Source organism: Pezoporus flaviventris, unplaced genomic scaffold (genome assembly GCF_033815535.1).
Source record: "Pezoporus flaviventris isolate CSIRO_AGI_PZ_B2104156 unplaced genomic scaffold, CSIRO_AGI_Pfla_v1 ptg000066l, whole genome shotgun sequence".
NCBI classification, from domain to species: domain Eukaryota; kingdom Metazoa; phylum Chordata; class Aves; order Psittaciformes; family Psittacidae; genus Pezoporus; species Pezoporus flaviventris.
In genome coordinates, this window is record NW_026892614.1 from 22,922,084 (window position 1) to 22,947,891 (window position 25,808).

At 41.2% G+C, this 25,808-nt stretch overlaps 2 protein-coding genes and 1 long non-coding RNA gene across 6 annotated transcripts in view; 2 read left to right on the top strand and 1 right to left on the bottom strand.

The window, feature by feature from the left end:
- On the bottom strand, positions 1-22,085 carry RMND1 (required for meiotic nuclear division 1 homolog). Of its 2 annotated transcripts, XM_061471584.1 has the most exons (12): positions 21,969-22,085; positions 18,599-19,116; positions 13,774-13,882; positions 10,866-10,941; positions 10,466-10,505; positions 6,993-7,093; positions 5,697-5,803; positions 3,430-3,494; positions 2,500-2,576; positions 1,276-1,396; positions 398-514; positions 1-154 (listed from the first exon to the last, which is right to left on the bottom strand). In XM_061471584.1, exons 2-12 carry the CDS (start codon positions 19,100-19,102, stop codon positions 122-124), a joined length of 1,350 nt encoding a protein of 449 aa, XP_061327568.1. In that variant the 5' UTR covers positions 19,103-19,116; positions 21,969-22,085; the 3' UTR covers positions 1-121. The 2 variants fall into 2 exon arrangements, with proteins under 2 accessions (XP_061327568.1, XP_061327569.1); XM_061471585.1 differs by lacking the exons at positions 6,993-7,093; positions 10,466-10,505; positions 21,969-22,085.
- LOC133278595 (uncharacterized) overlaps positions 1-25,808 on the top strand; it is a 398,225-nt gene that overhangs the window by 5,671 nt on the left and 366,746 nt on the right. The window contains exon 3 of one of the 3 annotated variants that reach the window (XR_009746602.1): positions 6,031-6,095. The exons of 1 other annotated variant lie outside the window; for it this stretch is intronic. This is a non-coding gene — a long non-coding RNA (uncharacterized LOC133278595). Of the gene's footprint in view, positions 1-1,177; positions 1,543-6,030; positions 6,096-25,808 lie in introns of those variants that run through there. One more of the 3 variants, XR_009746600.1, reaches the window with a different exon arrangement.
- The window catches only part of ARMT1 (acidic residue methyltransferase 1), a 6,590-nt gene continuing 2,866 nt past the window's right edge, over positions 22,085-25,808 (top strand). The window contains exons 1-3 of the mRNA XM_061471586.1: positions 22,085-22,227; positions 23,661-23,766; positions 24,268-24,509. Coding sequence (XP_061327570.1) covers positions 22,178-22,227; positions 23,661-23,766; positions 24,268-24,509 — 398 coding nt within the window. The 5' untranslated portion in view covers positions 22,085-22,177. The remainder of the gene's footprint in view (positions 22,228-23,660; positions 23,767-24,267; positions 24,510-25,808) is intronic.

Consider the following 25,808-nt stretch of genomic DNA (forward strand, 5'->3'; position numbering starts at 1 on the left):
AGAAGATGTATGTATCTATCAAGAGCCATGATTCCACTGTTTTCCAGAAGCATACCATAGACAGTAATTTTCTGGGCCATATGAATTTGTCAGTTTTCTTCTTCCCGAGTTTCTTCTGTCATCAGAAAACTACCCTTGCGAGTTCAAACAGAACCTGTGGAATAGCAAACACATGAATATGAGTTTTTATTTAATAATTCTTAAAACAGCTTATACTGGAAAAAAGATAATCTGAAAAACTACAGGTGCAATTCAAAAATGCCTTGCAAAGAGCTGAAGACCAATCCTATTGTACAGTATAGTGCATTACCTCAATAAAATAATCTTCATTCTCAAAGTACGCAAATTGCACTTGTTATTATGTATTCAGTGTGATAGTGGAAAGAGCCCCACCAACCTCTATGGTGATGAGTATCACTATCATCCACTCGAGGCGCAGAGCGTGCTTTTCATTCAGGTGATTTCGCATCAGGTCTGTCAGCTCCATGCAGTGCTGAAGCTTCTCATTCATTACCTGCATCAAGAGATTGCAAATACATGGCAAACCTGGATTCTGTAACTGCAATGAGATCACTAAATAGAGGAACACAGTCCACAGAAGGGCTCACTGAACAGAACTAAAAGGATGTTGACACTCTTCTGTGAAATAATAGAAAGCCCTGAAGGCAACGTGCACAAGCAACAGAGGTTTCAATATGAACAAGTCTGTTGTTTCTATAGGTTCACAAAAATAACAGGAATTTAGATATGCATCTGCAGGAATTAAACTGCTTCTAGATGATACCTGCTCAGAGAACAGGCATAAGCAAAAGAAGATGCAGCTACTGGAATGCCTCAAAAGTAACTAAATATTTAAAACTGCTGAACCAGCAGAAGTGGTAGTTTTTGTGTTGCTTATTCTGGTTCAGCAGTAAGCATCTTGTCACCCGTCAAACTGACCTGAATGATCATGTCTGTAAAAAGAACACGTCACATCTCAAGTTTTTCTACTTGTTTTGTTGCATACATTGCAGAAGAGGAATTAAATCTCATAACTATATAAAGCCTAATTTAGTGGCTCAGGAAATAGGCAATCAATTCACATGAGGCAGTACTGTTAAGTGGGTAAGAGAGATGAGTGGTTTATGAACACATGGAAAAAGGGACAGCGCACAGGATCCTATTTTTCTTTATCCAGTTTCTGCAATTAAAACAGACATTCAGGAGCAGTATGTAACCCTGCTGAGCTGGAGACAGCTGATCTGAGCATGGAAAATTCTGAGTAAGAACACCTACCTTAACTCTGCGATTAATGTTGAGGAACTGGCACGTCTTGTCATAAAGTTCTTCAAGTTTTTCTCTGTCCCAGTAGAAGTCGGGTGTTATTAGTAGGTCTGAACTCAGATTTATACGGTGCCTAAAAAAAATGGATACTACAGTAGTTCAAACTTCCCTTTGGTAAGTAGAGGAGCAAATATTTACACAAAAGAAACAGGAAAAATTTCCTGTAATTTTAAGTAAATTGTGAAAAGAATCTCCTTTCATAATAAAAAATACAATTGTTGTCAGGGTTTAAAATTAGCTACATCTCCTGAAACTTCTGAGAACACTGTACTGGGTAAACAGTTCTGAGCACAAATGACTTGCCTTATGGCAGCACTGCGTCCTCAGCTGGTCACCTTCCTTAACTTTTGATATCTGCAGAGAAGTCCTTGACTGTGTTGAAGCTGAGGTAGTATATGAATGAGTTACTGGTGAGCTCCTTAACAACTTGTCTGTACCTCAGAACTTTTAAGTGTGACTGGTACTGCATGCTGGACATGTGGGCATGGCTCACCCTTCAGAACCAGGCTAGTGTCTCAACATTATGAAGGCCAAGAGCTAAAACCTCCCACCCTCATATAAATCTTTGGACACTTAGAACGTCATTGCTCATCATTTTACTAATCCTTCAAGTAAGGATATAAACCCCAATGTTTAAAATAGGAATTGCTTTTTTAATAGGTAATATTTCTTCACCAAGTTTGAGGTTTTTTGTAAACCAGCATGTAATGCTCTGTATTCTCAATAGCCAAATGTCACTTGAGGGGAGGGGAAAATCTCAACCTTTAAATTCTTATAATGTAGCAGTGATTTCTGATTAAGTCAAAGGAAGAACAGAACTCACAGAACAGTTTTACTAACTCTGTGATGTAGGTAACAGTTCTATCTCCTGGTATCCTCTGCATACTCTAGTATCCACTAAAGTTACTGGTGATGAGACAGGTGCTGCTGGACCCAGGGAGGGAAAAGGGTGTGGAATTGGACATTTACAATACACTTAGTACTGCCCATCTACAGCTGAGATGCTGTAGGGTAGGCGGTCCTCTAACAAGAACAGCACACGTCTCTAGCCAAAACAGGGTTGAAGGAATCCACTCCCACACCCTGTGTTTAGTGTGTATTCTGATCTTTGTATCATGCACAAATTAAAAAAGTTTTGTGTAAGACAATGTCTTGGGGGGTAACAAAAAAAGTTACCTTAAAGCAAAAAGTTCTCCAATTTTCTGCATTACATCTGCATGAGAGAGTTTTACCTTCCGTCGTGACTTCAGTATCTGCAAAGTAACAAGTTTTTCACTGCTTGATCAAGTAGCATGTACTAGTAGTTAACTGGTCTGGTGTTTTACAGCCTGAAGTATGTATACGAGTTAGAATCTGAATGTATATTGTACTTACTAACATCTAAGTTTTGTTTGCTTTGTACTTTGCTTACCTAGCTGTGTAAGCATATCACCATCCAACTGTTCATCCAGGTTTTCCAATATATCACTGAGTGTGTCATCAGTATCTATAACAAAATCCTGAAGCATTTTCTATGAATGATTTCCTGAACAAGAGATAATTTTTTTCTTCCTACTACTGTTATTTTTAAGTAATGACAAGATTCTTTCACCTTTAGCCTTTTTAATAGACTTCTTCCTTACAACAAACAATGTATTACCATTTATTTCCTTCAAATAATAAAAAAGATGCTGTTTTCTCTGTTGAACCTTACACTTATTTCTACATGCTTTGTACTTCAGTTGTTCTCATGAAAAGCTGTGATTTAAGTACTTCACTCAAACTCTCTATTATATTCCATTTAAAGCATGCTATTTTTAGCCCCAACTGCCACACATGGTGTTTGGCCAGGTTTTTAAATGCCACTTGTCCTGTTACATACATACATTCAACAGTGGCACAACATGGGAAATATTATTTCAATGCAGAACCCCACTCCCAGCCCTTCAAAGACTGACAGCTTCTTGTCCCACCACTTTGGAGGTGTTCTGAGCTTTTCCACGTTGATGGCTTTACCATCAAACATGTTCAGCATTCAGCTGCTTTTTCCATATCCTCAGCTGCATCTGGACTGATCTTTTAAAAAGCACAGGAGAAAAGGAGGGGAGGGGTACAAACAAACCTCACCTCAGGAATTGACTGGATGGATTCCACAAAGTTATCCAATAATGATTCCCAAATAGCCAGCTTTACTGCAACACAGAGGTGACAAATAAGAACACTGTGAGTGGTATATATGCCTTCAAGTAATCATAACCTTAAATCTGCCAATGTGCTGCTTCCAAGCACTGTTTGTATGTATCAATGTATTTGCAACAAGTTACCATGAGTATTATATGATCAATGTTCATAAGCCTATAGACAAGTCTGGACTGGGCACTGACATAGCTCTGCACATGGAACCACCCTGAGGGCAAGTCTCTTCTCCAAACCATCACAGTATCACAGTATCACAGTATGCTAGAGATTGGAAGGGACCTCGAAAGATCATCTAGTCCAATCCCCCTGCCGGAGCAGGAACACCTAGATAATGTTACATCAGTTCAGATCCTGGGGAGTTTCCTCTCCAGCTCAAAAGTTTTTTGTTTAAGTGCTCCACTGCATGTAGGAAATCTTTGCAAACTACATTCAAAGGAGGTTCGAGATAATGAGTCACGCTGGAGCCCAGCTGGCTTGATGTGCCACTCCAGAGTCTGCGAGTTTCCAATCTGCAGAAATGCAAAATCACTGCTTTTCTAGTGTCCTGCAGAATTCTCATGCTCCATGTGTCCAGTACGTGGTGCAGAATACTCAAACCACAGTTAGGTTGTACAGACACACCACATGTACTTGTTAAAGCTAAATTCCGACTTAAGCAATCTCCCACTTTGGTTTTACGTGAATATACTGTTCAGTGAAGATGCAACTTCTCTTCTGCGGAAGCTGTTCAGCACAGGCAATGGCAACACGAATTCTACCTCAAGCCCCAGCTCGAGCCTGGAAAGATGTTTCTACAGGAAGATGATATAACTCAGGCCTTTGTTCTTTAGTCTGCAGATTTCCCGACAAGAACAAAGTGGAAACAGATAAAAAATTAACCCTACTCACTCAGCAGAAATTAGGGAAGATTTAATTATCAAAATGAACTCTTTCATTTACTTTCATTTACTACTTCATGGTAGTAATCAATGGTGTCATCTAGTCAGAACACTGACAGTAAATCCAATGCCAAACACACACTCATCTTCTGAATACAGAGGCCTACTCCAAGTCAGTGACTTAAATGACATCTAATTTAGCCCCTGAAAAAAAGCCAACAGGCATTTCAGCTATCACTGGTCATTTCACAGAGGTTGATTCCTGCTGTGTCATAAATCTAACCTGGACTATACTTGCATCCTTCATTTTATTGAACATTATTGAACTGTTTTCCTTTATGATGTGCATGTCTCTAACATAAATCGGTACCAATTACCTCCTGGGAATAAATTGCTTGCTCCATTAGATGTGGCACTACTGTTCTATGCAGTGCTTTATGAATAGGAAAACTATAGCAAACAAAAGGCTTTTTTTCTCAATAGCTCTTTCTTTGACAGTCAAGAACTATGTAGTTATGCTGTACTCCTTGATCAAACGGTGTATCGCTTCAAAAACACGTTCTCTTTCTCGGTATCTCTTCTGTTTAAAGGTGCACTTCCCCCAGTACTACAGGAATCCTGTAACTCACCCTAAAAGTAGGGGTAGACAGACCAGGCTCCCTTTAGAGGTCTTTCTGAGGACAGGCTTCCTGCTGTCAGCTTCTACTCTGACATCCTACCTCATCTGAGGTCTGAAGCAGCAGAGAGGTGTTACTTCCTCAAGCAGCAGGCCCACTGCTGAGCCCAACTCCTTCCCAGTGCCTCCTGCTGCCTCCTGCCATGGCCAGTACACCTGGAAAACATCTGTGACTCTGGTCCACAGACCTGATACTGGTACACCTCCCACCTGGGAATCACTGCTCTACATGACTTCTTTAGCTGGCATCTATCTTTTTCTGCTAGAGGAAATCATGTCAGGATGAATTACCTAAGTTTACTGATAGCTTTCTAATACTGGACTCTGCACTTGTTGCTATCCTGGAATTAGCTGTCAAGGGTGGGGAACAGGATGGTCAGTAGAACGTATCTCTGTTGCAACATATGTTTCTTAATGTGCTTTGTTCAACTTGAAGACAACAGTGAATGAATGCATTCCAATTTACAGAAAACAAGGTAAAGCTTTGAAAAAAAGGCTTTGAAAACGAGTCTTCCCACTGAAGCACAATCAACCTTTACAATTTGCCTAAACCAGACACCAGCCTCCGTACAAGTCCCACTTACGACAACATTTCACAAAATCCACAGCATAGGCTGATGCAACAAACAGCATTAACTTACCAGAAAGACAAAGGGCATTTGAAAAAGCAAATTTCTGCAGAACAACTTCATCACTATCCAGCTCAGAATTTAACAAGATTTCTCCTTTATGAAGCTTTGACTGCCCTCTGTTAAAACAGGATTGAAGCACCTTTATTGACTAAGCCACCAGCAAAGGAGCATTTTAAGAACAGTCAATGCAAGAAAGCTTGGTTGGTTATTTATATAAAGCATGCCACTTCTATATGTATATCATCCCCATCCTTGTGTTTTACTCATGTTCAACCTGACAGTAACAGAAACAAATCACTGAAAATTAGTTCCTCTAAGACTAATATTACGACCAAATTTCTAGGTTTAAATGAAACTGCAGCAAGCTATGATTACAATATTACTACATACACACAAATCAATCAGAGTAAGCAGGATGCTAGCCTCTCTCCTGTTGTCCATCTCCTGTATTATCTGTGCTTGTTTTCCTTTTCTTCTGTCACTTTTACCAACCTCCCTCCCTCCCTGCTATGATGTTACTTTCCCTGAAGCCTCTATTGTACAGTGGAGTCAGGAGCAATGAAAAGAGTGTAGCAGTCGTTTAATTTATCATGTCAATCTCACTATGAAACTTGCAAAACCACAAGGGGATATGCCAGGAATCACAAATTACACAGCTGGGTAGCACCTGCAGTTTTTGAATGACCAGGAAAAAGAAAAAGCAAACCAAACAAAAACTTGTCCTCTTATCAGGCTACCTTAAATAAGCTTAACCTCATTTGCTCAGCTCCTAGTGTTAGTGTCCTGTCTAGGAGCTGGGTTCTGGTTCTGTTGAAAAGTTACAGATGATTTATATAATAATTTACATTGAGAAATATTTCTGTAGAGATCATTTGCTCCCCAAGATGAAAAAACACTATTTAACAAGGCAAGACAACTTGCCAGGTTATCGTTCCACAGTATTCAAGTTACAGCTTTCCTAGGCGGTGACATATGTGCGTAATTACATTTTTGTATGGGAACCTACAGGGCACTAACAAAACTGATGTAAGGAATCCTCCTTAAAATCAGACTTGTCTCAATAATGTGTATCTGTTTTTTAATGTGAGGTACACAGTTTCTGTTTGGGATTGCTGAAGAACACACTCACTACAGCGATTTTAGCAGTACAGAAAAAACGTCAATTTAGATTTACTGTTTTCTCCTTTCCTTATTTCGCTAATTAGAAACAAGAGTAAGGACAAGTTTATTTTTACCAGCTGCTTCCATCTGATTTTGTTTCAGGTGTCTATCAGCTTCTATATAGAGTACCTGAAGATTACTCACTCTCCTATTCTATAGTTGATCTCTTCATTCTCCCAGTGGACCAGTGCAACTTCATATGGCTGAATTTCATGCTGTTCTAGCACTTGCATGACACTCTTCATCTAAGCAAAAGACAATTGCACACATAGAGGAACAGTCACCATGCAGGATACTATCACTCTACAAAGATCTCACATATAATAGGTTCATGAATACAACTTCCACACTGAAGTTATTTAAATAATAATGAATAGGTTTGCTAAGTAACAAAGTGATTATTAACACCATTCACCTCTGAAGCTATCAGTAGCCACATGGAAGAATTTGTGGCTATAAACAACTGCAAGCAATCTGTGAAGATTAAAATGTCATTTAATGTCCACATATATAAAACAGGGTAAGGATTAACCACAGCAGCAGCAAAGACAATGTGTGTACTGTAACAATAAGTCGTACAAGATTCTGGCATGTGTCTGAGTGTGGGAATGAATCTTTAGGATAAGTACTTCAGGTGGCTGTTTCTGTCAAAATTACTAGTTTGCTGCTAAAGTCAACAGTTTTGTTTCAACTATGAGAGGTTGCTGAAACAACAGAAATATTACAGATATCCTTTACCCCTACAGAAATCTGTAAGAATTGTTTCAGCTGCCCACATTTTACCCTGTAAACAGTTAAATACACAGCTTTACTTGCGTAATCTGTCATTTTATTCTCAAGCACACTAAAACCTGATGCAGGAAGAAACAGCCCTTTTCTCTCACAAAGCTTTCTTCTCCAATATTTGACGTAGGAACCCTCATCCTTGCTCCTTTTATGAGCTACAAGGCTCCCCTCATAAAAATCATTCTGCAATTAGAACAAATTCTGAACTAAAAAAAGCACTCACCTTAAAAGGCATTTAGCTACACAACAGCCAACAAAAAAAACAAACACAAACCCCAAACAAAACCACCACAAATTTTTGATATCTAAATAAAGAGGTGAATCTTCTACTAAGTCGTACTTAAACCACTTTCTTCAAAATAACAGATAATAGTGCATCTGTTAGTGCAGAACTGTATGCTAGTAAGCTGTTCATGAAAGCTGGTCTTCAGGCTAACTACTCTAAAAAAATGTTGGATCACCTGCAAGAAGGATATTTTTTTTTTCCTTAATCTACTTAAGACCTAACATTTTTCACTAAAAAACTCCAGTCCTACAGCTCTTAACTGCTCATTCCATAATCCTGAATTTAGCATTAGCATGACCAATACTGCCGTCTATTCCAAATCTTGTGGTAAAAAAAGGTTTGAAAAATTATTGTCATTTTTTAAGCAAGAACAGTCAGCTCAGCCAACCAGCTATGCTGTGTCCAGGGACAGTTCAGCAATGCAAACCCCACTGAATGCCAGAGTTAACAGCCAATCCATAATGCAGCACGCCAGGCTCCACAAGCATATTCATTTGGACCCAGCTTTGTGAAGTCATTACTAATACAATAATAATTATGCTACTAACAGGCTTCAGAACTACAACCAGCTCAGGCTTCCCAGGGCCAGTATACAGCAAGATTTAACAAAGCTTTTCAGACCATAAGTGACTCTCTGAAATTCATATGTCTTGTAACATGCACACTTCCAAAGTTCTTCCACTGCTCTGGATAATGAGAAATTGTATTTCAGTGGCAGCTTTCTTTTAGCTAGATGGAGTAATACAAAGGCTGCCACCAAGTGATGTGAGGCCCAGCCTTATTTTATAGTAGGGTCTAGCTATGACACAGCACATTTAATGAGAAGTTCAGGACTCACTAAATGCAAACTCTTGCTATTAAAGGCAATCACGTCACACAATTTCCTGTTAAAAGAAAACAGATGAAACTGCACCTCAAAGCTAGTCTTGCTTTTGCCCTTGCTATTTTTTCCATGAGAAGCTGTTGCACAGCCTCTCTTCTCAGGTATGTGAAAACAGTGGTTTACATTTTAAATTTCTACTCATGATCAGTCTATTTACTACTCCTTCTGTTCAGTGTCCATTTCAAAATTTTTCTTCTCTTAATAGCAATTCTGGGGTTTCTTTTAAAAAGCAGTTTTGTCCATTCACAGTGATTCTCTACGTCCTGTTTTACTGAATTACTTTCAGTTTCTGTTCTACAGACCAGACCAGTTTGGTTTGGTGCTGGTAGGGGTTTTTTGTTTGTTTCAGTTCATTAAAACACATATACCTGGCTCTATCTGAGCAAGCTGTTTGGGAGTTCAAGTTTTGACTAGGATTTCATAAGCAGAGAGAGGCAGTTCCTTTATAAATAAAGACAGCAGAGGACCAACTAAAGTTACTAGTACTGACAAGAAAAACATGGTATCAAATTTTCAAAGGTACTTAAGCACGTACAGCAAACAGATTTTAGAGTACTCTGAGGGTAGAGGTGCCCAAGTTATAAAAACAACAGGAGTTAGTCAGCTAGTCTTCAGTAATACCTGTAAATCAGTAGCATAGTTACAGCCGTAGCATCCTAAGAGTGCTACAGGTAAGGTTTGAAGGGGAACTAGTATTTTTGGTAGGCCAGCTGATTCACTGAAACCCCCCAAACCAGACAGGCAACCAGGAACATTTCAGGTCTGAAACAGAAAAAAGTGAACTTGAATCCAGAAATTGTTCGCATCTGGAAACAACTGCTCTGTGTTTTCATTTACCTTAATGAAAATCCTTCTGTGAACTTCTGTACATCTCAGTATCATCTGTTTAATACACCATTTAATTTCACATACTCTGTATCTAGAATCCAGTTTTATTTAACCACAATAATAAAAATCAATGTATTAAAAAAAAAGCAAGTGACTATAAATACAAGAATAGATATGCCTGTGGCATACCCCCTTGCTCAGCAAAGAGTGCCAGATCATCGTAAGGGGTATGTCATTTCAGTATCAACATATCTTAGTAACTACATCAACAAGTACAAATCCTCCTTCAGGAAAACTGCTAACTGGTAGAAATAATATTAAGAAGTTCCTTACAAATTCTGACTCTTTCAAAGTTATCCAAACTTTGAATACTTCTGAGTATCCAAACTCAGAATACTTCTGAGTTAAATCAAACAAAATATAATGATCTTTTTCTTCTAAGACATTTTCTGTTACATTACTGCATCTCAAACAACCATTCACAGGTTGATTTTTCTCATCAACTTCTTTGAGGTGTACAGCTGCAAGAATTTTCTTTTGCCAGTCTCATCACATTGAAGTTTCAGATTTTTTGCCTTGAGTAGAAAATGTTATTCACTTTCTATGTTACACATATATTTGCTCATTTTGTGCATAAAGTCAAGTTTCAAAGGTGATGTATCAGCAACAGACAAGGTGAGGCAGCAGCAGGCAAGTAACTGCACTCAACAGGAGGAGAATCTGTCCTTCATGGAGATATCCAAGCTCCCAAACAAAGCCCAACCTTGCTGACCCTGGTGGGACTGACAAAACATCTGCTTATGGTGTTTTAACAAACAATTTTGCTTTACTTACACTTTTCTCTTCCACATTCCAAAACACAACAGCACCTTCCCTGTGAATTCAAGGAAAAACTGAGCTGTAATTATGCTGTTTTAAATGTATTGCAGGGCAACACTCAAACTGTACAGTTGGCAATTTTTGACACTGTGGAACAAGAAACTTAATACTACCTTCACAAAAACTACCTAATTGTTGCTTTTGAATCACACTTTAACAAAACCCATGAAGAGGTAAGTCATCTTTCAACCAGTTAGATAATTCTGATTTTTTTTTTACTCATTCTGATTGGACAGTTATTCCTTGAGTTTCATGAGGTACTATAATGCAATGTTCTAGCAAGCTACACTACTTCTTTCACATCAGTGCTATGAACAAACTTTAATAAAAGTTTTGGGTGTGATTTATAGCTTACCTGAAGAAAAAAATCATGCCAGGATCATCATCTTTTGCAGATTTCTCAGTACCCATCACCAAAACATTTGCAGCATCTAGTTTGAAATAAATGAAAAAAAAAAAAGAATTGGTCAAACTTCTAAATATGATAGCTATAAGCATGTAATTCCAGTTTAACAGTTACATGCCAACATATCAGTCAGTTAGTCCCATATTTTATTTTTCTGATGGAAATGCTTGCCAGCAAACTACAGTATTAAACTACACTGCTGCTCTGAACTGTCATGCTCCAGAAAGACTCAGCTGCTATGCTAAAGTTTACTCGAACCTTTAGTTAATGAAATGCAACAGTTCTGAAGAACAAGTTTTAAGGGAAAACTGATTCAGGGCATAGTAAATAACGAATAACAGAATACAGAAGCGGACATACAACTATCGAAGTTGCCCACAGCTGCAGAGAAATTACCATTCAAATCTGCTTACCCGGAAGATCTTTCTTTTTTCTATACAGTAAGGGACTAATCTGCACTCAAATTGTGCTGACTCTGCTTTGACAGTCAGAAACTTGAAAGAACATACCCCAAGGCCGGGAGAGGGTACACCTGCATCTTCCTTCAGTTCAGAAGCATGCTTTTGAAACAAACCTTCCAGCCACCCTCATTTACAACACTTCTGACGTGCATTGCAGAACAGTGACAGAGTACAAAACTGTATTTTTTTTGCTGCATTAAACTGAAAAAGAAACTCCAAAAAGTGCACCTGTGGTACTCCAACTGCCAACAGGCATTTCTTACAAATTACTAGACTTGAGCTAGTGTAAGTAGAATGCCCCACAACTTACAAACTGTGGACGCCAGGTTCTCAAAAACAGGGTCTTCTTTTTTTTTCCTCTATATATCTGCTCCACTTGCTTATATAGATAACATTTCAGAAATCCTGATGTTGTTTTGACAAAAAAGGTTACTTTTAAGCATGACTGACCTTGTTGCAGAAATACTGGGAGCAAGACCAGCAAAACCCCCTACCTCTATTATAAAGTGAGACTCTGCAAAGAGAAATTTGCAGGGCCTAACAGCTAAGCCTTAGTAAGTTCAAATCCTCTGCAGAAAGATCACAAGACAAGCAACAAGTCATTAAGCTCAACCTGTATACAAATTCCACATTCTGACTTACTGCAACAGAGGCGAGGTAGACTAAGGCAGTGGAGAGAGATGACTACATATCGGATATACTTTTGCTAATACCTGAATTGAGATCACACAATTGGTCTGTATGAACTCTGTAACTTTCCTTTCACTTGCTATTCCAGTTCAGAAACACGTGATTTGATGAATCACTAGAGCAAGTTTTGCCTGTGAATTTTGAGTTCACCATGGAAGAAATGTTTCTCTGCATTTTCTTATTTGACTTTTCAGATAGCACCCTTATCTTTCTTTATCCACCCCAGACAAAACATACACAATTGGAGAAAATTTGGTCCATTGTAAGTGGAGGTAGAGGACCTGCCTCTAAAATATATTTAAAAAGCTTAAAAACAATACTCATGCTTAGGAAGAACAATGCAAAGCAACAAATCCACACCGTAATTGCTGATTTAGATTTCTATGTGCTAGTGTTTTTTGATTTTCCAAGATTCAACCACTGCTACATGCACAAGCCAACCACCACAACACAACCGATCTGCTGGCCACCATCCTGTCATCATTACTTCCTCCAAACTTTTGATAAATGAAGTATCTATTGTAAGGAGTCAGAAACACGCCAAAAAGAAAATCGAAGAACTGGCAAACCCCCCACTCTCAGGGTAAAATGCCAGCAACAGCTTTATGGTTAATTCCTAGTCTTGCTGGCATCATACAAAGTTTCTATTCCAAAGCTGTGAAACTAGTGCTGGATTTAATACAATGAAACTACAAAGAAAGACAAAGCCCAGCTCTAAAGCACCTTGTCTTTCTGAGCAGGATGACCATGAGTAAAACTTGATTTTGAGTAAGACCCACTGGAGAATTACTGCACTTGGATTATTAAGCGTTTGAGAGGCAGCCAGGTATTTGATAACCTCTACTGAAATGCCCATAAACACTGTAATTCCCTTAGCTTCATCCACTGTTCACTCTAAGAAAAAGGCACTCTACTGCCATCATACGAAAACCACAGCTGCTCTAGGGCATAAGGTTCCTTCAGCTATAAAAAGCTCCATTTGTTTTTCTCTTGTAGTATACTTCAGCTATTTCTAAGCCATACTTTCCCAAGTCTTCAGAGATACCCTGTATGGAAATCAGAGCCTTTTTTTTTCCTGAAACATAGCTAAGCAAAGCCGCATTCAACAATTGCTAGGATATATTTGGCCAAATAATAATAACTGCATTTTCTCTACTAGAATTAAGCATTTATGTACGTATCTTTTTCTTTTCACTTAAGTCAGTAAGACTCTCTCTTGCATGCCTTCCTCTCCACCCCTTAAGTGATTTTTACATTAAAAGAACTGTGGATATGGAAAGAAGATGCAACACTTCAAATCACAAAATCATTTTGACAGCTGAAGCACTATGGTATCACATTACTGAAAGATTAATTAAGGAAAACTTTCAGAATTTTTTCAGTTACTGAATTTATATAGAAATCCTTTGTATCAGAAAATTCCCAAATTTATCTTTCCTGCACGCATCTAATTTTTCAGTACTTTTAGTGTAAATTTATCACAGGGTAACAGCAAGTGCGTGATATATTCTATTCTGAAAAGTTTAGTTGCAGGGCCTTTTTTTTAGGCAAATGGAACGTTTAAGCAAAGCAGTATTTTACAGGCAGTAGGATATAACCCGGGGGACTACCAGACTAAGTATACATCAATTTATAAAAATTATCTACCTCACCCGTATTTCATTTCCCAAGGTAAAACGTTGCTTTAATATGTTTCAAAAATCTACCTCTAGGCAAACTTGTTATTTCAACATATCCATGTGAAGTCAGGTCATGACACAGATTACCAAGATGATATTCATCTGCTGTTGCAAAGGCTGTGCACTGCATCAGATTCTGTGCCAAAGGAACAGAGACTTGAGTTAGTGCAAGGGTGAAGCAAGATGTTCATAAAGACAACTGTTTGCCTCAAATTTATCATGAGAGTGACATTTTTCATTCATTCACTCTTTTCTACATCATTGCCATGTTGTCCATCTGGTGTAGAAGCACTAACGAGATTACTCACTCCCTGTTAAGTGGAAAAGCAAATCACAGACGGAGATCAAACCAGGTGACATGAGAAAGTAGCGCCAAATAACTTTGTGAAAGAGCCACAAAGTGTAGCCTTCCTCCCTGAATGCCAATCAAATGCTTCAACAGTAGATACACACTTGCTACTGCTCTCCCATCCTACAGTTTGACATACTCTTCTGACCACTGAAATCAAAAGCAAGACACCCCCAATACCACCTTTAGCATCTATATTTTAAAGATAAATGGAGTTAACTATCCCAGCCTGCTTATCAAGCAAACATCATGTTCTTTACTGTAAAGGTGGTGAGGCACTGAAATGGGTTGCCCAAGGAAGCTGTGAATGCTCCCTCCCTGGCGGTGTTCAAGGCCAGGTGGACACGTGACATGGTTTAGTGCGAGGTGTCCCTGCCCATGGCAGGGGGGGTGGAACTAGATGATCTTAAGGTCCTTTCCAACCCTATTATATGTTTCTATGATTCCAGGCACAAAGCTCACTGTCGATATAATGAGCCACTGCAACACAGCAGCACAGAAAGTAACAGATCTTCTGGGCCAGTTGTAGGTGCTGCAGATCTACAGTGTCACCCCAAGCTGAATCTTGCACTAAGTAACATGGTTTCAACTGACACCACAGTCAAACCAGACACAACAGCCAGAATTTGTCTCAATATCCACAACCTTAAACAACTAAAATGCCATATTCAAAACAATGACTTGCAATGAGATTGACTCATGCATGGTGAAGAATAAGAAAGTCAGCTGTATAAAGATTTTCTTGATTAATCAAACAGATCACAATAAACTAATTCACAAATTCTACTACTCATTTTAAGTGGATTCCTTTGTTCTGATAGCATGTATGTCCCATGATAATGCTTTTTAGTACAATGCAGTATAAAATATCCAGAAAGCAGTGTGTCTTATTGTGGATCAGTCATTTCCCAGCTTTTTGTAACTAATACAAATTGGGATGTAACTAACAACAAATGAACAAAAGAACTGTACCCATCTGCAAGCATTTATAACCATAATACACTTCAACTTAAAATCCAAATTATATTCTCACAGTAATCATACATTATCAAACAGCAAGGCCCTCCTTCGAGGGCCCATTACCAGTCATCAGAATCATGACCAGACTTCTAAACTTCTGTTCTTCAATGTTAACATTCTGTTATCACTTCCAAAGCTTTCCTTACACATCATCTTAATTCACTGATCACATAGAAAATAAATTTTAAAAGTAATTACAATATTCAGTGAGCAATTTTGCAGGCCTATTTCCATGACTGTGCTATGAGGCTGAGTTAACAGAACTCTGTTTTCAGTTCCTTTGCTGCTGTACTTTTTAAAGTTGTATTATCGCAATTTCATCTGTATAAATCCATTCTCAATCCCTAAACTGACAAAGCAAATTATATATTTCAAATTCTTCTAGAAAGCTCTGGTTATTAGAAGTACACATGCTCTGCCATGAAACTCAGGAGTTAAGGGAGCAAACTCTTCTAGCTAAGATATCATCTGAAAACCTCTATCCTGCTCCACGCTTCCCACAGTTTACTATTTGTGCTACCGTTCATTTCGGGGCAGATGCACTACAGGACAGACTTTCTGCCTTACTGCTGCAATTTAGTTTAGATGTAAAGACTTTACATTTAGTTAGAACCAGAAGTTTCCTACTAAGCCTACATACTTGAAATAGCATTTTGGATATGCACTAGTTTGGTTCTTTTAATAGTGTACTGTTTCACGTAAGTTTTTACTAAAATCTTGTTTGATGAAGAATATTTGGATTGCGTGTAATCTGAGATATATGTGACATAAAATATATGTGTCCACAGGCACTCTAAACGTCTAAGTTCCCATGACAGTGGAGATACAGCCAAGTCTACAATGAGTGATTCGACTACTCCTAAACCAGATATGTTAACTGACCAATCAATGCCATGCCTTCTGCTATATGACTTTCACCTGCAAACTTAAAAAAAAAATAAAAATCAAACAACCAAAACAAGCCCAGAGCACAAGATCTGAACTGGTGCTAGAAAGAAACTCCAGCTACTCACCATCCTCCTCCATTCTGCCAACAGCTGGGGCTTCACGGAGATTCTATTCAGAGCACCACAACAGCTACCCCTAGGAGCAGCCATCCTTAAGTACCTCAACAACTCATCCTCCACATCACCAACAACTGTAATAATTCTCCTTAGCCCATCACTTCCACTTGAAGCATACAGAAATTTTTAAGAAAGAAAACCTGTAGGATGAAATTAAATCTTCCTATCACCATAGGAATCAATCTTTATCCTAAGTGTAGTAAAAACTACATCTTTAGTTGAATTTCAAGCTTTTTCTATATTTTGTGGCTATAGCATTAAAAATTAGCTCAGAGGCTTTTCATGCCATCAGACTTTAAGAAATTAACTAAACTGAGTAGTGGTACCACTCACTGATCAGTCCACTAAATCACTTAACTAAATCACTTAACTGCTTTCAAGTAACTCCTCTGTCTATCCTGAAAAACTGGTCTTGCAACCGTTTATCACTGCTGTTGCTCAGCACTTTGCCTGTAAACACCAGATGAAGACCAGTGCTGGGGAGGGGTGGGGAGGAGCTCATTCACAGAGTGTTCTGCAAAAGAAAGGTGTCACCTGCAACGCCCTCACAGGCAAAAATCACCAGAGATCCTCGGGGTTCAACTAACTGAGAACCTTAGGAGTGGGCCCAGAGCTAGTGTCTCAAGAGGCAGAGCAGGAAAGAGAAGAGGCAACAGCTTGCCCTGAGGTAACAGCCTTGGTAATAGGGCCTGTGTTACCCAAGGGCTCTTGGTTGCCTCCACGCAGGCGCAGGAAGGCAGCACTATGTTTTGTAACACCAGGATTTACAGAAAACCGGCAGTGCATTGAAAATCCCCTTAAGGATTCTCCGTTTGCACTAGTTCTATCAGCCATCTTGCAGAAACCAGGCACATCTTTCAGCTGTTCTTCTATACACAAACAGGTAAAAACCCATGCTTATTCCAAAGTACCATCAGCCTGCAGTCGAGGTGACAGCCTGGACTCTTGTAGATGGGGCTGTATATCTGACAAAACCACATGGGGTTTATTCAAAAACAGCAAATATTTTTGTTAGGTCTGAGTTTATGTAATTTCTGGCACAGCATTTTGCCATGTGGAAGCTTTCTTAGGAAAAGTATTCTTATTTCAGTATGTCAGGCAGTATTTTCTCCATTTCTTCACTTTGGAAGAAAGTAAAAATGGCAGTGTGTATTACTTGCATACAATATGCATGAAAACGCCAAACAAAGAAACTGGTTGCATCTGTACTGCCATTTAAAAGCCTCACGAATCTAAAAAAAAGTTCTTCACCCAACAACAAAAAGCCTCACGAATCTAAAAAAAAGTTCTTCACCCACCAACAAAAAGCAGCAATGTCTGAATGTAGCATCATAGCATGAATAGCAAGCTTGAAACATTACATGGTATTTCAGGACTAATACTCTTCACTTTCTTTTTTCAAAGGAATGGGAAAATACAAACAGGAGCTAATTTGTCTTGAATGGAGTCTTTATCTTACATTAAAGCATACTCCTGCTCACCATACAAAATATTAAACAGAAGCTTAGATGACAAGAAAGCAAGCATTAAAACTTCTGTGCTCACATTCAGTGGATCACATAATGGACACATTTGCATCGCTGAAGCTATTTCTGAAAGCACAAGACTTGTTTCAGTTTCATCTGTAACACAATTTTATTAACAATATCCTGTAACTCAGTTGTTGCTGTAGCTTGAAGAGAACAGTAACACTTCTGATACCAGGATTTTCCTTGGACATCTTATATTCAAGTACGCTTAAGGCCTGCCTTGGCTAATATTGAGGCTTGTAAAGAACTATCTTAAGGAAAAACAGCCACAAGTATGCACTATTCCACTTAACCATATCTCATTTCATCCAAAACAATTTGTTGCTGCAGTTACTCTACAGACCTTGGAGCCTGGAGATCAAGGTGCTATTTCTCCACATGGAATAATCTTTCTCAAGTAGCACTGGCTACATTTGCCATTCTGTTTCCTATCTGAAACTTAATCTGAATATAAACCTTATACTATTCATTTTCATCTTGCATTCTGTTTGAGTGAGACCTTAAAACTGGGTAGAACTGGACAAGCAAGGATACCTAGGGAAAGTTAAATTAATCTGAAAGATAGACGTTGTTTCTCAATATTGAATGTAATGTGAGAGTACTGGTTAAAATTATTTTTAAAAGATTTCATATTTCCACATTAATAACCACTTATCTTCCCCCCATTTTGTTTACACATTGCTAATAATCTCCATTTTATCTTCAAAATACCAGACACATTAACTTGTACCTAGCTTGTCACTGTTTGCAGATAGGGTAAGTAATGAAATCCTCCTCCCAGACAAACACGTTCATTCCATTAACATGTTAATCTAACCCCAAATCTGAATCTAAATTAAACTGATGAAGTTCCCTTAATATTATACAAGACTGTAAAATTTATCTCTTACCTGCATGTCTGACAGTAGTGGCTGGTTAGTTCTGGATGGTTGCTTAGTCCTTGGTGCCTTCGGTGGCCTCTTAACTGGCTGGCTATTGTGTTTTGGAATAATTTTGCCAGCTGATACAACTGTGTAAAATCTTGATGATATGTTCCTTAGCTTTGTAATATGCTCTGTACTGAACTTGTAGTTTTCCATCGTTGCCACACCAAAATGTTTCCAGGATGGAAAAAAACCCTCCTCATTCCAAAAGCAAGCATTTTTTCCCAAAGCCGATACATTTCCCCAGTGCAGCTGCCAATTCTTGACTTGCACATACCGACTTGTCAAACAAGGGAATGCAGTTTTCAGAGCATACGAATCCCAAGACTTTGCTCTTCTGTCAGATGTTCTGTCAACTTTATTATTCAGCTTTAATAGCAGATGTCCAGTTTTATTAAAGCTTTGGCATTGGTGTATTGTCGTTAAAGTGTGGAAAGATCTAGTTTGAAGATTTGGAATTTTCAGTCTCATTGCTTCCCTCAGAACTGTATTTAAAACAAAGAAACAGAATCATCCATCAGTGCTTTGTAAAGAAGTAATACTATTTTCCCCTTACCTAAAAGGTAACACCCCTCCGCTCATACCGCATGTGTTAGTACTCATAAGCACATAAATACTGCTGGGATTAAACGTCCTTTTTTCCATGCGATGGAAATATTGTAATTAAGACCAAAACACATTACTGATCTGTGTGATTGCAACACATGATGAAAAAGTAGAACGGGCTGCTATGTCAGTACGTAAGCAGGCATCTTTTCCTTCTGTTGCTCATTCTGTGTTAGCAGTCTGTACCCTCAGTAACCCCACCGATGAAATTACTCGTGAGCAAGCACACACCTCGAAGAGGACATCAGACTCTGTGAATCATGATTTTACACATAATAAAAACACATAATTAGATTACTATACAGTTGCACGGGAATGTCACCTGTGAACACACATACACTGATCTGCACCAGCTCAATCTGCCGTATTACAAACAGTCTAGCATGGATCCAGCTCCATTCGTCTCTCTCGACTACAGCAAGAGGTTACAGTTTGATCCTGCAGGTACTCACTGGTGCCACAGGGCCTGCAAGGCCTGCTTGCAACTCTACCCGTGCTGATGGAAACATGACAGAGTCCTTATTCTGTTATTCCAGACTAAGGAAGCTTATTATAGTTACGCTATGTTGCAAGAGCTGATCAAATAAACTTTAGAAGTATTCACTTCAGCGGGTGTGTCTCACTTGCTGAAAGATTTGCAGCATCAAGTCCCTGCCCCATCTGCTTTTATTAACCAAGAACGTTTCCCTTGCAACACAAAATCTGTCTTTAGCAATTTATATAAGAAATTAAGTTGTATAGTTTGAAGAAAATGCCAATTTCGGATTATTTTTCAAAAACAGTGTAAAGAAGGATCTTTAATACCACCAATACATTTACCGTAATAGTTCAATCAAGCATTTTCTTTTAAGAACAAATTGTTGTGTGCTGACTGCAACATACCCTCCATCCTGACACGGATATCTAGATACTAGCACAACACACACACACAACGTGAAAAAAAAACAAAACCAAACCCCACCCTGACATAATTTAATGAGAGTACTCACGTTAGGGTGAAAGAGGCACAATTCTTAAAAAGAAAAAAACAAAAAAAAGCCGTGGGGGGGACCACAGAAAACACCTTTAGGTTACCACAGAATAAGTAACAGCTTTTTACCCGATTTCTGAACCTATTATTTGCATACTTACTAAACTAATCATGATTTTCATTTCAAACTTGTCCCGTATTGAAAAGGGGACCCAGAAGACTCTGTCTAGAAGGCACGCTGTCGTTTCTATAGGCCTGTTACCTCTGGATAATCAGGAGAGCTGAAAAACTCAGCAACTGCAACCGAGGATGGTGGAGAGGCAGGACAAGAGAAGACGCCCCAGGAGTACCTAATGGAGACTCACAAATACCAGGCTTTCCAAGCCAACACCACCTTGGGCTGAATCACAGCGATCCCAGGGGGTGACTTTTCAACCGCACAAGCTTATGGTAAGTTACAGGGAAGCACTGATCATCTGGACTAAATTCCACTGGGGAGCCTGACCACCAGATTTGTAGCAGCTGAGGTACCTAGCCGGGAAGGGCAGGATAAAGCAATCCGGGACAAAGAGCTACCAGAGCAAGGCAGCTGTCTTCAAGCAGCAGGAGAAAACCCGCACTTTATTTTCCAACGTCTCTCCTACACACAACACGCTTTAATCACGCCCGTTGCCTCGCCAGCCGGAAGCCCGCAAGACGTATGGAGAAGTCGGGCCTGCTCCGCTGACTGAAAGACGCAAACCAGCGCAGACCGGCCCGGTCCAGCTCCCCCACTGCGGCGCTGGCGGCCCCACAACAGCAGTACGCCCGGGCCTCGCTGCCGGCACACCCTGCTCCTTCCCAGCCCCCACAACCCCCCGTGAACAACGGCCGCAACTGCCGCCCTGCCCCCACCGCCGGCAACGCCCCCTCCGGTATGCGCGGGGGGAGGGGAGAGACGCGCTCCCATTGGCTGCCTGCCGGGGCGGGAAGCAGGCCGTCAGGAAGCCAATCAGGAGGAGGAGGAGACGCCCCGCCTCCGCAGGAAGAAGGAGGAGGGCACCGCCCCCGCCCGAAGGGGCAGCCAGGCCCCCGGGCGGCTGACGGGCGCACCTAGAGGGCGAAGAGGGGTACCGCAGACAGGCCGAGCGTTCCCAAGATGGGGCCCGGACCCCAGTTCCACAACACTCGGCTGCCGCCGCAGCCGCGCCATCGCTGAGAGGTGCATCGCTGCGGCCCCGCAGTACAAAACTACGGGGTGGGGGGGCAGTGAGCGGCTCAGCAGCCTGCCTACGCTGGCAGCAGCAGCCCGGGGCGGAGGAAGGGACGGGGCAGGAAATCTCCCCCAACCACTCCTACCACGGGCAGGGCTCTTTCTCTCCCCTGGACCTGCCTCCCCTCCGTCGGCCCACGACCGTGCCCGCGAGGGGAAGCAGAGCCCTCCACTCGCGGCACGATCGGGGCCGCGGACAGGGCGGCTGAAGCCGGGCCGAGTGGCCCACATCCTCCCGCAGGGGCTACGGCAGGCCTAGCCCCGGGCGGCCGTGCCGCCGTCGCCGGCCGGGGCAGGGGGCTAGTGTCTCAGTAGGGGCCACAGAGCGCCCTCCCCCTGCCCAGGGCCCCATGGCGGCTGGGACCGGCGGCGGGCACCCGTCAGAGGCAGCCGCGCCGCCGCCGTCCCGCCCTTCCCCCTCCCCCTGTCTCCCTCCCCGCGGCGCGCTCCCGCCCGCCGCCGCCGCCGCGGGAGGGGCGAGGCGGTTCCCGCCGCGCGCGAGCACTGACCTGGGGGAGGGGGCGAGCCGCTCTCCGCCGCGCGAGCCCGCGGCTCCGCCCACCGCCCGCCGAGCTCCGCCAGGGCGCGCGGGCCGCCAGGCCCCGCCCGCCCGTCCGTCGCCGTGCCGCGCGCCGGGCGCGGCTGGCTTACCAATAACGTCCGGCTGCCTCGCCCCACTTCCGGGGGGTGGTGCGGCAGTAAGCGGGGGCGGAGCAAGATGGCGGCGGTAACGGTGTTACCGGTCTCCCTCTCGGCCAGGTTTAAGGGGTCCGTTATGGCCTGCGGGGTGGCGGGTCAGGAGGGAGCTGAGGGGGCGGCTGGTGCTCCCCTGGCCGGGGGGGCGGCTGCTGCCGCCTCAGGGCGCAGGGTCCCGGGCCCGTCGGCTGGGGCCTCTAGCCTACCGGTGGGTGCTGCTTCTCGGCGTACTTGTGCGGGCGGTAGGTGGCGCCGTGGTGCAGGGGCAGGCGCCTTCTCCGCCGGCTTGGCAACGGTCCCGGTCACGCTCAGCGCCGCGGCTTCCCCGTGTTAGCGGCCAGGAGGGCGCCGGTGGTGGTTGCGCTTGTGTCAGGTTTCTTCGGCTACGCTGTTCAGCTGCGTGTAGCCGTCCGGCCCGAGGCAGTACGGCCTGGCTACGGGTCCCGGAGCAGAAATCTTCAAGTAAAAAATTATTCTTCGGGCGGGGTTACAGCTGTCGGTTGGGCTGGTCACGGTTTGCTCGCTGTGATCCTCACGTGTGAGCCATGTGTGGGGAATGCTAAGTCACGTATGCAGTGGAGAGCAAGTAATGCTGGTACGCTTAAACTTTGAACAAGCATCTGTGCTTTTAATTTTAAATTTCCTTGACTTCGTATCTGGGTAACAGAACAATTAGAGAATGTATTTTATCCTAGAATTAACTGTAATTTTCACTCTTTTACACGCCTAGTCATTTAGCATTTCCTTAGCTGAAAACGCTTGCGTTTATCTCTTCAAAAGTAGACTTAAGAACCTGACCAATTTGGTTGTTTTTTATTGGTGTCTACTGCTTTAAAGGCACATAAGCTTCCTGTAAGACTGTCGCGGTTTAACCCCAGCCGGCAACTAAGCACCACGCAGCTGCTCACTCCTTCCCCCCTGCGGCGGGAATGAGGGGAAGAGGTTTGGGTAGAAGTGAGAAAACTCGTGAGTTGAGATAATGACAGTTTGTTTCATAATTGAAATAAAATACTAATAAATTTTAATGAAAAGGAAAATAACAGAAATAAAACCTAAGAAAAACAAGTGATGCAAATAAATCAACAGTTGCTCACCACCAACTGACTGATGCCCAGCCAGTCCCCAAGCAGTGGGTCCCCTGGGCAGCCTCCCCTCTAGTTTACTGCTGAGCATAATGCGGTGTGGTGTGGGATATCCCTGGAGTCATCTGGGACCAACTGTGCTGTCTTCTTGTGTACCCCCAGCCTGCTCACTGGCGGGGTGGTGAGAGGCAGAAAATCCCTTGACTGTGTGAGCTCTGCTCAGAAATAACTTAAATCATCCCTGTATTATCAGTCACGGTTTTCAACACGAATACAAAACTTAGCCCCATATCAATTACTGTGAAGAAAATTAACTCTGTCCCAGCTGAACCCAGCAGAAAGACCTTGCATTTATTTTTAAAGAATGGATGATATTTCATCATTTCTTCTTTATAATAAAATATTTGATCATCTCTTTTTTAGATCCTTTGCATATTTTACAGTTAAAGACAGACTGCCCCAGATCCTCACAAGAGTTATTGATACTCTGCATCGACATAAAAATGAATTTTTTGAAGAACATGGTGAGGTAAGAATAAGGTCTTTTTTTTTCCTGAGATTTTTTTTTTCTCCACTAACTTGAGACCCCTTTTCTGCCTTGTTTTTACTGGTTTCTTACTACAGTTGTTACTTACCTGTCTTTTTTTTTTTTTATTTATTGTCTCTTATGCTATTTTTTATAATTTTGTAACTCATCTTTCTGTCTAACCTTTTTCTGATGTGTCTGTTCTGCATTCCTTCACTTTCTCAGGTTACCGTCTTGATGCAGTGTTAATGGGCGGTAGCATTTTCTGAACATGGCAGTGTTTCAGTTCTCTCTTCCCCTCTAATAAGCCAAAAGCTAACTCTAAAAAGAAGTCCCATATGCCATTCATTTTAGGATATTGGGTGTAAAATGAGCTTCATTCACCAAAATGTGTTTGTATTTGGCAATTAAAACTTATCACTTATATCTTTCAGGAAAAATTGATCTGTGTCTCTACAGGAATGAATATTGAGAATAGGAATTTTTGTTCTCCACTTATTTCAGAAGGGTGTGGAAGCAGAGAAGAGAGCTATATCTTTCCTCTCCAAGCTGCGGAATGAACTGCAAACAGACAAACCAGTGACCCCTTTAGAAGATGAGCTGCCTGATGCTGCTCTGTGGAACCAGTACCTAGACTACCAACGAAATTTAGCAAATGGGAGTGGAGAACTGAGTTGGTTTCAGTCCCCTTGGTTATTTGTAGAGTGTTACATGTATCGAAGAATTCATGCAGCATTAGCACAGAAGTAAGTATTTACTAGCTTGGTATATTACTCTTCAAAAAATACCATTCTTTCCCATTTTTATTTGAGGAGAAAGGAAGACAGCTGGAAATAAGATAAAATCTTAAGCTTTTACAGTATTCCTTGTCCCTTGCACCTCAGATATAAAATGAATACTTCTTCCATGCAGCAGAATTTGAAGCTTATTAGTTGGATTTTTTTATGCTTCAGCATCTGTGACTTGGTCTACATGAAAACTCTTAAGCTTAACTATATAGCTGGACCTTCTTGCAGATTAATGTGCATTGACATATGAAAGTTATTTAGCATTTCTAAAAGGTCTGTAAGTCTAAAATTGTTTCTTAAGACATATGTTAGCCTGAAACACAGAATGTGAGAGCCACTCATCTGCTGGGCATTCTCATTTGTTTTGCTGCTCAGAATCTGAAATTACTGTTTGAGAACTGTCTCTTATAGCAGTAGCCCCACCTTAAGCAGCCCCTGTTCATTCTACACCATCTTCTTAATTACAGCAGTGTTTGCAGACCATGTGTTGCATCGAAATTTGGGAGCTGATCCTGGTTAAAAATAACTTGCTGTGCTGGTACTGTGGAGAGGTGCCAGTACAATGTAATGGGGGAGGAATGAGCAGTTTTAAGTTCCCATGGCTGTCAAGAAAAAAAATAATTGAAAGCTCCATATGTACTGTATTTGCCCTTAGTATTACAGAGTTGCAAACACAGTTATGGGATCCTGTTTCCACTGGTGTGTTGCATAATTTGAACTCTTGTACCAAAAGCTTCAAATATGAGATGGATCTTCTGGATTACAGTTGAAGAACTCGACAGATACTTTTCATTAGTAAGCTCTAAATTGCTTCATCTCTGTTACTTAGCTTCTCGTAAGCATATGCTTGGAAGGAAGTTCAGTCGTGTAAAAAGGTGTACGTGCAAATACGTCTCAATAAATGAGTGTATTTCAAACAAGAATTGAATTGTTTTGTCATCTTTGTCATGTTAATTTTCTAGTCCTAGTTAAAAACTTCTGTAAGAGTAACTTCATATCACTGTAAGAGACCTTGGTATGGGAAGTACATTTCAGCACACCCTAAAATTGGGCCAGCAATTCACTGTGTCTGAAGACTAGAGTTCAGAATTTTCCCTGTATATGTGCAGTTCCCGGAATTGTTGTGAGTGAACACTTGTTCACTTTCAGAATATATTGCTAGAAATATAAGGATGTCTCATATACTGTCTGTTTCAGTGAGACATGATACCAGGCTGTAATTGAGATGCGTGAAAATCTAGTATGACAAATAAGATG